Source organism: Vigna umbellata, chromosome 7 (genome assembly GCF_029865625.1).
Source record: "Vigna umbellata cultivar VRB3 chromosome 7, Vumbellata_1.0, whole genome shotgun sequence".
NCBI lineage: Eukaryota > Viridiplantae > Streptophyta > Magnoliopsida > Fabales > Fabaceae > Vigna > Vigna umbellata.
In genome coordinates, this window is record NC_142171.1 from 36,869,310 (window position 1) to 36,882,305 (window position 12,996).

At 38.2% G+C, this 12,996-nt stretch overlaps 1 protein-coding gene across 1 annotated transcript; it reads right to left on the minus strand.

The window, feature by feature from the left end:
* Window positions 1–11,143: 11,143 nt before the first annotated feature.
* LOC148195873 (uncharacterized) lies at window positions 11,144–11,905 on the minus strand. The gene has a single exon (XM_088095311.1). It carries the CDS (start codon window positions 11,903–11,905, stop codon window positions 11,144–11,146), a length of 762 nt encoding a protein of 253 aa, XP_087951437.1.
* Window positions 11,906–12,996: the final 1,091 nt, after the last annotated feature.

A 12,996-nucleotide genomic window follows, 5' to 3' on the forward strand; every position in this document is an offset into this window, starting at 1 on the left:
AAGACATCAAAAAGTGCAAAAGGAGAAGCCGCAATTGCCGCTCAACGGCAGTTTACCGCTGAGCGGCACTCAGGAGTTCACGGGAGGACCGCTGAGGGGCAAAATGGCCGCTGAGGGGAAGAAACGACTCACGCACTTACCGCTGAGCGGTAGTTTACCGCTGAGCGGCACTATTTTTGGGCTTGGGCCTAATTTTCTGTAATTTACGAATAGTATATAAGCTTTAGTGTTTCCTAGGGTTTGTATCTTTGGCAGAAACGAAGCAAACACTCTCTCTTCCACCCCTTTGAAGGAGGATCTTGGATGCTCAGGCTACCTCTTCACCTTTCTAGGGTTTTATCTTTCATTCTTTCATTATTGTTCATCTAGGTTCACCATGAATATGGTGAACTAAACCTTGTATGTTTGTTGGGGAATCAATGTAATCTTTTGAAGCTCTCATATATGGAATTTGTGCTTGCATCTTAATCTAAGACTTATGCTTTCTTTCATCATTAGTTAGGGTTTTTCCTCTTTACTCAAGGCTTGCTTTGTTTAACTCATTCAATGCATGATTATTGATTTTGTCGATACGGGAACGTACGGGGAAGTCTAGATCCGGGGAATTTCTCCCAATAGTATATTGGTTGCCTTAAGCTCCTGCGCTAAATAAACTAATTATTAGGAATGCTAGGAATCGTATGAACTCGTAATTAGGGAGAAGCCTTCTTGAAAGGTAATTTAGAGAGTGGCATTAACAATGATGACTTGAATGTTGAATTCCTAAAATATATGAGAGTGGATAAGATGAAATTGACCCCAACAACATATTCATCCATATATTCCATTGAAAGTGACTGTCTTTTGTTTTAGCCATTGATCAACCTCATGCATACATGTTTATTTTCGTCTTTTCATAGTATAATCCAATTATTTCGTTCTTAAGTCTTAGCTAATCAACGAATCACATAACTAAACTAGGCCGTGAGTCCTTTGGGAGAACGATACTTGGTCTTACAAAGTTTATTACTTGAAACGATTCGGTCATACTTGCCGATTGTTAAACAAGTTTGTGACATCATACTTTGGTGATCATAAATTTGTGCATCAAGTTTTTGGTGCCGCTACCGGGGACTCGTGGTTTAACTGGTTAATTTGTGTGATTATTGATTATCTTTGACTTTAATTTTGAATTTCTGTTTTTATTTTTTGTTTTTTATCTTTTCGGTTTTTATTTTATTTTATTTTATTTTATCTTATCTTATCTTATTTTATTTTATTTTATTTGATTAGATTTTATTTTGTTTTATTTTTTTATCTTCTGAATCTTTTATCTTCTCCTATATCTTTTTGTGCTAACCAAATATTCTAGGGTTTTGTGTTCTTGTGTATGCAGGAGGCAATTCGAACTAGGAGCAAGAAAACAACAGAACCTCTTCTTGAAGGTCTAGACGAGAGTAGACGGAGGAGAAGAATCCGAACATCTAGAGAACTTTTCCCTCCTCCGGAAACTCTGCTACAATCATCACCACAAGGTTCTGTTCATAGCACAAAAAATATGGAGAACAACAATGTCAGAAGAACTCTTGTTGATTACACCAATATAGCTGGACCTCAACACTTTAACAGTATAGCTAGACCTAGAGTCAATGCAGCTAATATGGAGGTCAAACCAGCACTGATTCAACTGGTGAAAAGCAACCAATTTAATGGGTTATCTCATGAAAGCCCATATGAGCACCTCACTACTTTCAATGAGATTTGCAACACAGTCAAGATTAATGGGGTGCCAGATGAAGGAATCAAACTTAGTTTGTTTCCTTTCTCATTGGGAGGCAATGCTAAACTTTGGTTGAATTCTTTCCCAGAAGGAAGTTTCACAGAGTGGGAAGCAGTGGTAACAAAGTTTTTAAACAAGTACTTTCCACAATCAAAGGTGACAAAAGGCAAGCAAGAGATATCTTCATTTAAGCAGGGCATGGAAGAATCACTGGGGCATGCATGGGATAGATACAAAAGCTTGCTAAGAAAAACACCCACGCATGGTTTTGAAGAACAGGAAGTAGTCTTAACTTTCCTTGGAGGGCTTGGTTCACAAACCAAGATGATGCTGGATGCCTCAGCAGGAGGCAATATTAAATGGAAAACTCCAGAGGAAGCCACAGAAATTATAGAAAACATGGCTACTAGTGATAATGAGCTGCACAGTGAGAGAGGAGCTCCTATGCAACAAAAAGGAGTTCTCCAATTACAAACACATGATGCCTTGCTAGCTCAAAACAAAATTCTAACTCAACAGCTGGAGACTCTGACTAAAACTCTTGCACAATTACCCAAAGAGTTGAGAACTGCTGCACAGGTACAAACCCAGTTGTGCGAATTATGTGGAGGCGACCATATCAATGGTCAATGTGCCGTTCCAGTAGAAGCCGTAGAGGATGTAAACTACATGACCAATCAATACCGTCAAGGGAACTACAATCAAGGGTGGAGACCACACCCAAGCATTGGTCAAGGGCAAACTGGGCAAGTTGGTCAATATAATAAGCAGCAGCAACAACCCACCTTATGGCAACAGTTATCTATGCTTAATGAAAGGTCCATGAGGATGGAGGAAACTCTCAACAATTTCATACAGAAGACTGAGTCTACACAGAAGAGCACTGAAGCTGCTATTAAAAATTTGGAGACTCAGATGGGGCAGATCACCAAACAGGTGGAAGAAAGGCCAAATAGAAATTTTGGGGCTAATACTGAGGTTAACCCTAGAGAAGAGTGCAAAGTGGTAGAGAGTGTTGATGATGAGATAGTTGAGTTAGATATAGAAGAGAGAAAAGAAATAGAGAGCAAAAGCACTTTTCCTTTTCCTATCCATCAAGGGAAACAACTGGACTTCACGGAATTATTCGAAATGGTGGATAATAAAGCACCTTGGGAACAGATTCTGCAACAGATCACAGTTTACACGAAATCTGATGAAAACATCTCTACAAAGAAAAGACGTAGAGATGATGAGGCAAAGGAGTGTATAACTGTTAAAAAAGAGTCATTCCCTCCTAAAGCAACAGACCCAGGCAGTTTTTCTATCCCTTGTACCATAGGGAAGAAAAGGGTGAAGAAAGCTCTCCTTGATTTAGGTTCAAGTGTTAACTTGATACCTTACTCTTTATTGGAGCAAATCGGCAATGTTAATGTGAAACCTGTAAAGGTTAATCTAGTAATGGCCGATGGATCTTCAAAGGAGCCATGTGGGATTGCAGAGGACATTATAGTTTGTGTTGGCAAACTTCAGTTCTTGGCAGACTTTGTGGTGATGAAGATGGAGACAGAGAAGATACCTATCATACTTGGAAGACCGTTTATGAAAACGGCCAGAGCTATCATTGATGTAAATGAAGGTATAGTGGTGCTCCAGGACAGGGAGGAGAGAGTGGTTGTAGACGTCTTTCAAGATGAGACGCAAACACAGGAGGAAGAAGCTAGTTATAAAGCTGCATTTCAAGATGCACCCATGACTAGCCGTAAAGATGAAAATCTCAAGGTTGCAGGTAACCATGGTTTGTTGTTTCAGGTACACAAGGAAGAAAAGATTGGAAGAGGAGGAGAAATTCCTGGTGACTGGGAGAAAAGAAGACCCCAACTTGGTGCACCTGTAAGAATCAAGAACAAGTTGTGGGTTGTGAAGGGCTTTAAAGAGAAGGAGATGATAGAGATAGAATCTCCACGTCTTAGAAGAATCAAAACAGTTCACAGGAAACAGCTGAGGAGTTGGTGGGATAACAACATCAACTATGAAGAAAGAACTTGAGCTTTACTAGGTCAAGCTAATGACGTTAAAAGAGCGCTTGCTGGGAGGCAACCCAGTTGATTTTAGAACTTTTAAATTTTACTTTGGTTTGTAATTTTTTTAAATCTGTTGAACATTATTGTGTAAATATTTTGCGGAACATAGCATCTACTGAAGGATGCTAGTTGGATGTAGCATCTACTGAAGGATGCTAAATTGTAGCACCTACTGATGGGTGCTGGTAAGTTTGTAACATCTACTGAAGGGTGTTGGTGGATTTTGGGTCAGGCTCGTGACGTTAAACAAGCGCTACCTGGGAGGCAACCCAGTTGATTGAATATTTCTGTTTGTTTCGTTTTAGTTGCATAATAGGGTTTGCATAAGTAATCTGAACATTGAATTGTAGGGAACCAGTGAGGGGTATGTCTAGGAGGCACGTAGGTTAAGAAAAGAAGGAGAAGAGCACTTCACGAAAGTGCCGCTGAGCGGCAACTTACCGCTGAGCGGTACTCTAGCAAAATGGGCTTTAGTTCCCCTCAGCGGAACCCGAGCCCATTAGGGTATTTTTATACCCCAAGCTGCGTTTTAGGTTTTCTTTCCAGGCTTTTCTCTGCACAAACACTCCCACATACCTTTTCCAAGGTTTTCCACATCTTTTCATTCTTTCCTCTTGAAAATTTCTCTTCCACTCACTTGGTCACTAGTGTTCCATTCAAGTTTGGGGTTGGAAGAGAGTATCTTAGATTGGAAACATTCTCATTGCATCTAGTATCTCCACCCAAGTAAGTAAAATGCATTTTGTTCATTCTAGGGTTTTTGATTTTGAATGTGATTGTCAAAGCATGATTATTTAGGGGTTTTGCTTTCTATGCATGATTTGATGATATATTTGATGTTTGAACCGATTAAACTGCATGATTATGAACTGGAAAACTGAAAATTGCATTTGGGTGGAGTTAGGACAGCTTTAAGAGAGATTTTTCAAAACTCTGCAGAGTTACCGCTCAGGGGTAAACTGCCGCTGAGCGGCACTCTGCCAGACTTGAGTTTTCTTGAATTTTTGCGTTTTGGACTATGGCAATGGTGGCGCTGAGGGGAAATTCTGGCCCTCAGCGGTGGTTTAGCTTCTTAAGGAGTTGTGTTCTATGTTTTACTAATGATTAACATCATGTTCTGTGGTTTTGTATTTGTGTTTGAATGCAGGAATGACATCCTCTTCAGGAAAGAGATTGAAAACCATGGCAACCAAGAGAAAGGAAAAGGAACCAGAGCAACCCCATTCTAGCAGGTTCCTCTCTAGGAAACATGAGAAGCACTTTAGGGTGGTTCAGGACAGGAGACTTCTGATGGAGAGAAAAGTTGGAATGATACCTAACTTTGCTCCTCAATTTGGAGAGCAAGTGTTAGGGAATGACTGGGGAAAGCTAGCCACCTATCCTGCACCTACCAACATAGCTGTGGTAAAGGAATTCTACACTAATGCAAAGAAGATTGGTGATTATCCAGCTGAAAATTATTTGGGCTATGTTAGAGGCCATGCTATCAGGTATGATCCTGATTCTATCAATAACTTCCTGGACACTGTGTGGGCTGGTGAGCAGTGCCAGTTTGCTCTTTGCATGGAGGAAGGTGCTGATTATGAGGATGTGGAGAGAGTACTATGCATACCTGGAGGACACTTCCAAAGGAATAGATCTGGCTCAGTGGTTAACATTAGGAGGACGGATTTGACTCCTCTTGCAAAGTATTGGATGGCATTTTCTCATGCCAACATTCAGCCATGTTCACATGTGTCATTTGTGCTTGCATCTTAATCTAAGACTTATGCTTTCTTTCATCATTAGTTAGGGTTTTTCCTCTTTGCTCAAGGCTTGCTTTGTTTAACTCATTCAATGCATGATTATTGATTTTGTCGATACGGGAACGTACAGGGAAGTCTAGATCCGGGGAATTTCTCCCAATAGTATATTGGTTGCCTTAAGCTCCTGCGCTAAATAAACTAATTATTAGGAATGCTAGGAATCGTATGAACTCGTAATTAGGGAGAAGCCTTCTTGAAAGGTAATTTAGAGAGTGGCATTAACAATGATGACTTGAATGTTGAATTCCTAAAATATATGAGAATGGATAAGATGAAATTGACCCCCAACAACATATTCATCCATATATTCCATTGAAAGTGACTGTCTTTTGTTTTAGCCATTGATCAACCTCATGCATACATGTTTATTTTCGTCTTTTGCATAGTATAATCCAATTATTTCGTTCTTAAGTCTTAGCTAATCAACGAATCACATAACTAAACTAGGCCGTGAGTCCTTTGGGAGAACGATACTTGGTCTTACCAAGTTTATTACTTGAAACGATTCGGTCATACTTGCCGATTGTTAAACAAGTTTGTGACATCATACTTTGGTGATCATAAATTTGTGCATCAGGGTACTCACGGGTCTAAAATCATAATACCCAAACTTCTTAAGAAGTTTCTCAATGTATTGTGCTTAGGATAGTAATATACTATCTCCCTTCCTTATGATTTTAACACCTAAAATTACATTGGCTTCAACCATGTCTTTCATTTCAAAGTTCAATCCTAGAAACAGTTTAATTCTAGTAATAATCTCATTGCATGTACCAAAAATTAACATGTCATCCACATACAAACATATAATGACACAATCACCATTTTCAGATTTAAAGTACACACATTTATCAGCATCATTAGGTGAAAAACCATCACATAGCAATACATTATCTAGTTTTTCATGCCACTGTTTTGGTGCTTGTTTCAACCCATACAAAGCTTTTAAAAGTTTACAAACTTTATTCTCTTGACCAGGTACTACACACCCTTCAAGTTGAGTCATATAAATTTCCTCCTCTAAATCACCATTCAAAAAGGCAGTTTTAACATCCATTTGGTGTATCACTAGCTTATGGATAGCTGCTAAGGCTAACAGAACTCGAATAGAGGAAATCCTAGTCACAGGGGCAAAAGTATCAAAGTAATCTATGTTGGGTTTTTGAGTAAAACCTTTTGCTACTAATCTTGCCTTATACTTCTCTATAGATCCATCAAGATGACACTTTTTCTTAAAGATCCACTTACAACCAATGGGTTTTGCTCCTTTAGGCAAATCTACTAAGGTCCAAGTATTATTTTTCTGAATTGATTCAATTTCAGTCTTAATGGGTTTATCCCACTGTTTTGCATCAGGAGCACTAATGGCTTCTACAAAGTTACTTGGATCATTATCAACTAGATAGGTATAGAAATCATTACCAAATGAAGTTTCCTTCCTTTGTCTTTTACTTCTTCTTAATTCCTCACACAAGGCATCACTATTATTATTATTTTCTATACGTTGAGACGTCTCACTAACCTTTAAAGGAAAAACATGTTCAAAAAACTCAGCATTTTTCGTCTCCATTATAGAATTTCTTTCAAGGGTATCACTTTTAAGAACTAGAAACCTATAGGCAGCACTATGTTCAGCATAACCTAAGAACATACAATCAGATGTTTTAGAGTCTATTTTCCTTTTCTTAGGATCGGGTAACATCACCTTAGCTAGGCACCCCCACACTCTTAAATATTTAAGGTTAGGTTGATAAACCCAAAGGTTATCAGGTGCACTAGAACTAATAAGCATAGCATTCATCATCTACTTAAGAGTTCTATTCTTTCTCTCAGCTACTCCATTAGACTCAGGTGAATATGGTGGAGTTACCTCATGGATGATACCTTCTTTAACACAAAAGTCACTAAACAAAACATATTCACCACCTCTATCTGATCTAATTCTTTTAATCTTTTTATTCAATCGATTTTCTACTTCTGCTTTATAGGTTAAAAACACATCAAAGGCCTCATCTTTGTGTTTGATTAAGTATACTTTGAAGCTATCAAATTAATACTACTTTTCAAGGCAACTTCAGTATTGCCAAGTAGTATTCAAGAAAGTAGATAGGGTTAAAGTAACCTTGAGTCGTCTCCCAACGAATACGGAATTTCCTTTTAATATTTGAATCTTATGAATGCAATGCAATGTTCAAGAATAAAAATGATGTTTGGAGAAAGTTTAAAGAACAAATAAGAAACTTAAAAATGATTATAATGAAATAGGCTAATTCCACTGCTTTTCCAAGATAGATTCATCATCGGTTATTCACAGATAATTGTTCAATTGATTATTATTTAAGTTTCAAATTAATTAAAGTACATTCTTAGTTAATTTGAGGGCGATCATGCAGTTAACCAAAGTAAATTCTCAATCAAATGCAAAACCTTTCTAGATTATTCACAATGAATTCAACCAAAGTACATTCTCAATCAAATCCTATTATGTTTAATCATGTCTATTCTTAAATCGCCTAACCAAATTAAAAACAAATCAATCAAAGTAAATTCTCAAAAATTATTACTACCAATCAAAGTACATTCTCAATTGATAGTAAAAACCAATTAATCATATGAAAGTTCCTAAATTAAATCAAAGTAGATTCTCAATTAAACCTAGAAACCCTAGAACTCATATAATCAATATGCGTGTAGATTCAAACACATTATGATGCAATAATCTTTGCTTTTAATTTGATAGAGAGATGAAAGACATAGAGAGAGAACAACTTAAATCAATAATCAAAATAAACAATTGCATTAACTCAACCTAACCTCAGAATCCATAATGGAATTACAGCAAAATAGCCCTAGATGCTTAGCTCTCCATGAATGGAGTTGAATACAAGATGAAATAAGAGAGAGAAGTGGTGAATGAATGAATGAAGTGAAGTCCCCCTTTTCTGCCTCCCCTAGGTCTCTTTATATAGGGCCTGATTGGGCTTGGACTCTGAATATTCAGTTGACAGAATCTTTTATCTTATATCTCCCAAATAACTAAAAGATTTAGATAATTATAACATTATTTGGAAGATATTTTCGGTTGATATTCCCAAATTAAATCAATTCAACAATTGAATTTTATATTTTAGCTTTTCTGAATTTTCCAAAATTACACATAAGCCCTGAATTCCTTCTATCTGCGCTTTAACCCTTTTTTAATTTCTGAAATTGCAGGAAAGCCCCTCAGTTGACCACCTTGACCAGATTCAAACAGCATTGACCATTTTTGACTCAAGATGACGCGCCAATGAGTGCCCACCACGTGTCAATCCACTTCCACCCAAAATTAGGTTTTGTCAGATTGGGGAAAGGCTTCCCCCTCCGCCGCTGCCTGCGTTCGAATCCTTCCCTCTACAGTGGCGCTGCTCGCGGTTTGAAGACGATGGAGGTTAGTGGTGGTCGCAACACGGTGATGATGATGAACACGTGAGGAGGGCTATGTCGCGATTTGGTTTTCTGATGCAGGTTTGGTGAAGAAGATGATCGCAATTTTGCATGGTACTACGGTGTGGTTGATTATTGCAGGTTGTGTCCTCTATGTTGCTGGTCTGGCGACGATGGAGGTCACGACGTTGGTTGCGGATGGTGCGGTGTAGATCTTGCGTCAATGGAGAAGAGGACGGTGAACTCTATGCGACAGCGGCGAGATGATGGTGATGCGAAGATGAACTCGCGGATGGCGGCTAGAAAGTCGCGCCTTGGTGGTGGCTGTCCGGTGACGAAGCGGAGCGACGATGCGGTTCTGACGATTTGGTGGTGGCGGCATGAGCGAGACGAATGGAGGTTGGTGACGCTGCTGGCGATGAGGTGGTTGGTCAGATCTAGGGTTCATAGCGGTGGTGCGGCATTGGGGTTTGCGGTGGCGGTGCCTTGCGGCATGGTGATGACGGCGGCACGGCAGTGGCGGCTAGTGTTAGGTTAGGATGATGAAATTAGGGTTTTTGTTTGGAGAAGATGATGATGTGTCAAGGATGGTGACGTGGCAACAACTGATTGGTTAATTTGGTGTGCAGAGGATTAATGACATGGCAACTTCTTGATGGTCAGATGTGTGGGTATTAGATTGCCATGTGGCATGATCTGGTGGAGTCTAGTTTAGGAGGGGTAGGAGTAGGAAACGTAGGAAGGTGTAGTAGAAAAGACTTAGTGTTTGGGCTTGGTTGTTGGCCTGTTTCAGAAATAGGAGTGTATGTAGGGATTTTAGGAGGTGCAAGGGTAAAGTCTGTCTGTTTGGCCCGTCTATACAATATTTTCCAAATAAAACCTGATTTTGGGCCTTGAATTGCCATTTGGACCAATAGAACTTATAGTTTAAGCTGCACAAATAAATGTAAGAACTTCCAAGAATAATTTATGCAATTAAAATCACTTTTTAAGTCCCTTTTAATTCCAAACACAATATATCAAATCATCACAAATCCTCTTTAAATCAATCATTCAAGCACATAAATTTCATCAAAAATTTAATTTTAAAGCATAAATGTGGGCATAAATATGCACTCATCAATCTAATTCTTTTAATCCTTTTATTCAATTGATTTTCTACTTCTGCTTTATAGGTTAAAAACACATCAAAGGCTTCATCTTTGTGTTTGATTAAGTATACTTTGGTGTATTTAGAATAATCATCTATAAAGGTCACAAAATAAATTTTACCTCCTCTAGACATGGTTTGTTTCATATCAGCTAGATCAGTATGAATTAACCCTAATTGTTCAATTTGACGTTCTACAGAAAAACATGTTTTCTTTGTTATTTTAGATTCTACACATATATCACATTTACTACTCTGTTTATCATGCATATTAATTAATCCTAGTTGTTTTAATTTCATAACATAGGAAGAATTCAGATTTCCTAATCTAGCATGCCATATATCATATGAGTCAATGATATAAGCAGAAAGAAGATGATTCATTAATATTTTCAGAAATGTTAAGTACAAAGATACCCTGATCACAATATCCCTTCCCCACAAAAACATTATTTTTTGTCATTACAATCTTGTCAGACTCGAATGACACTTTAACCCTCACTTTTCCCAGTAGTGCTACAGAGATTAAATTAACTTTGATTGATGGCACATGTAGCACATCACTCAAGGCCATAGTCTTTCCAAATGTGAGTTTGAGAAGAACTTTCCCTTTTCCCAGAACAGGAGTGGTCTTGGAATCACCGAGGTAAACGTGTTCTTCTCCATCCCCTACACTAGTGTAAGAGGTAAAGGCACTTCTGTTTGCACAGATATGCCTGGTAGCACCAGAGTCTACCACCCACTTGCTCACATTTGTCTTCAGATTTACTTAAGAAACAACCGCAACAATAATGTCATCTCCTTCGACTATATTAGCCTTAGGAGGATTGTCGTTTCTTACTCTGTGCCTACACTACGGTGAATGATGGCCCGACTTCCCACATAAAAAGCAATTTCCTTTCTTCTTAAAGGTGGGGTTAGATGTGTTGGGGCGAAATTTTCAAAAATTATTTTTCTTATTGTGATCAGGTTTGTGTTCGTACCTTTTTGGAGCACGTTTGTCTTCTACCATGTTTGCTTTTGCAGACAATGCTTTGGCCCTCACAACAGCACATTCTTTCCTGTTGGTATCTTCAATAATTATGTGAGTGATCAACTCTAAAAGTGACATTTGCTTGCGCCTGTGTTTTAGTTGTTGCTTGTAATCAGTCCAGGGAGGCGGCAGTTTCTCGATCAAAAGCTCTGAAACAAACTCATCTGGAAGAAGAACGTTCTCCGCTTTGATATCTTCGAGTAGCTTGTGGTACTCATTAATTTGCGACTTTATGTCCTTGTCTTCAACCATTTCCCAGCGATAGTAATTCCCAATGATGAATCTTTGCCTGACCATATCTTCAGCAGTGTATTTGAGAATCAACGAATCCCAAATGTCTTTCGCTTCCTTATAGGAACAGTATACATCGAACAAATTGTTAGAGAGTGCACTAAGTAAAGTATGACGACATACCTTGTTTGCATGAACCCAGTCTTCAACTTGTTTTGAATTTGGAGGGAGACTGGAGTCGAGTTTTGAAGATGAAAGAGCAAAAGCAACTTCATACATGTCTAAGAGGGTTGACACGCGTTCTTGCCAGCGCCGGAAATTCTGACCAGAGAAGACTTCAATTTTTGATACATCCAGGAAAGGTTTCGCGAAGACCGTTTGAGTTCCGGAAACAATATTCTGATTCTCCGGGATTGAGTTGTTGTTATTGTCAGCCATAAGTCCTTAAGATTGTTGTAGAAGCTGACAATAATAGAATAAAAAGTTGTTGATTTCTACTTAATAATTTCCTTTTTCCACTTCTACAGTTCATGTTCCATTTAAATTCCGGACTGGTTCATTTATCAATATTTTTCTCCAGTCTTTTCTTAAATCGTTTAAGTTTTAATTGTAGTAATTTTTTTTCTTCATCGTTTCTTTTCATTCTACTCCTCTGGTACATTAATTTGTCTTTCAAGGATTTCTTAGCAAGAAGAACAGAGAACTACTGCAGAATAAAAAGTGAGATTAGAACTTTTGGATCAATGACAACATTGTGCAGGAATTTCAGTGAGAGTATATAGTGTAGTGTCACTACTTACTTTTGAGATTTTAGGTATTAAAACAGTGTACAACACTAAAGATACATAAATTACCACTTTTTCTTTGTGCTTTTCTTTCTTTTCTTCTAAACTTCGAATTTTTTCCCTTCCTTCCCCAACCTTCGGGTAAGAATAGCTACGAACACCAAAAAGCAAACATTACTTCAAACAGGACAAATAAAAAATAGTGTAACTTTTACATGTTTTATGAGAGTCTTGTCTAGAAAAGACATTGTTTATAAAAAAAAAATATATAAGAATATCAAATATTTGTATTCACTAGTGCAGAAATGGCCTTAGACGTATGTTATTTTGGGCTTTTAACATCAGATCTCGATCCGACATCTTTATGTGTGACGTTAATGGGACGTCGGGACTCTACAGGTCCGACATCTTTATAGACGTCGAATTACACCAAAACCGACATCTATAGACGTTAGACATGGCATTAACCAATGTCTACTGCAACTCGTGTCTTTGAGCAGCGTACTAAAACCTTCTTCCTTTTCTTGTTTCCTCATAAGAAAAGTTTGCGTCTTTTGGACCTCTTATGACATTTCAACCGAAAACCGAATCTGGATCCTTGCGTAGTTCCATTCCAACTAGGCAATGAAAACGAATACGGTGACATGAGAATTAGGCAAGGACCCAGGTTCGGTTTTGGGTTGAAATGCTATAAGACATCCAAAAGACACAAGCTTTCCTTACGACGAAACTAGCAAAGGGAGA

Coding starts and splice junctions, on each gene's coding strand:
- LOC148195873 (XM_088095311.1), bottom strand. CDS start 11,905: ATGGCTGACAATAACAACAACTCAATCCCGGAGAATCAGAATATTGTT.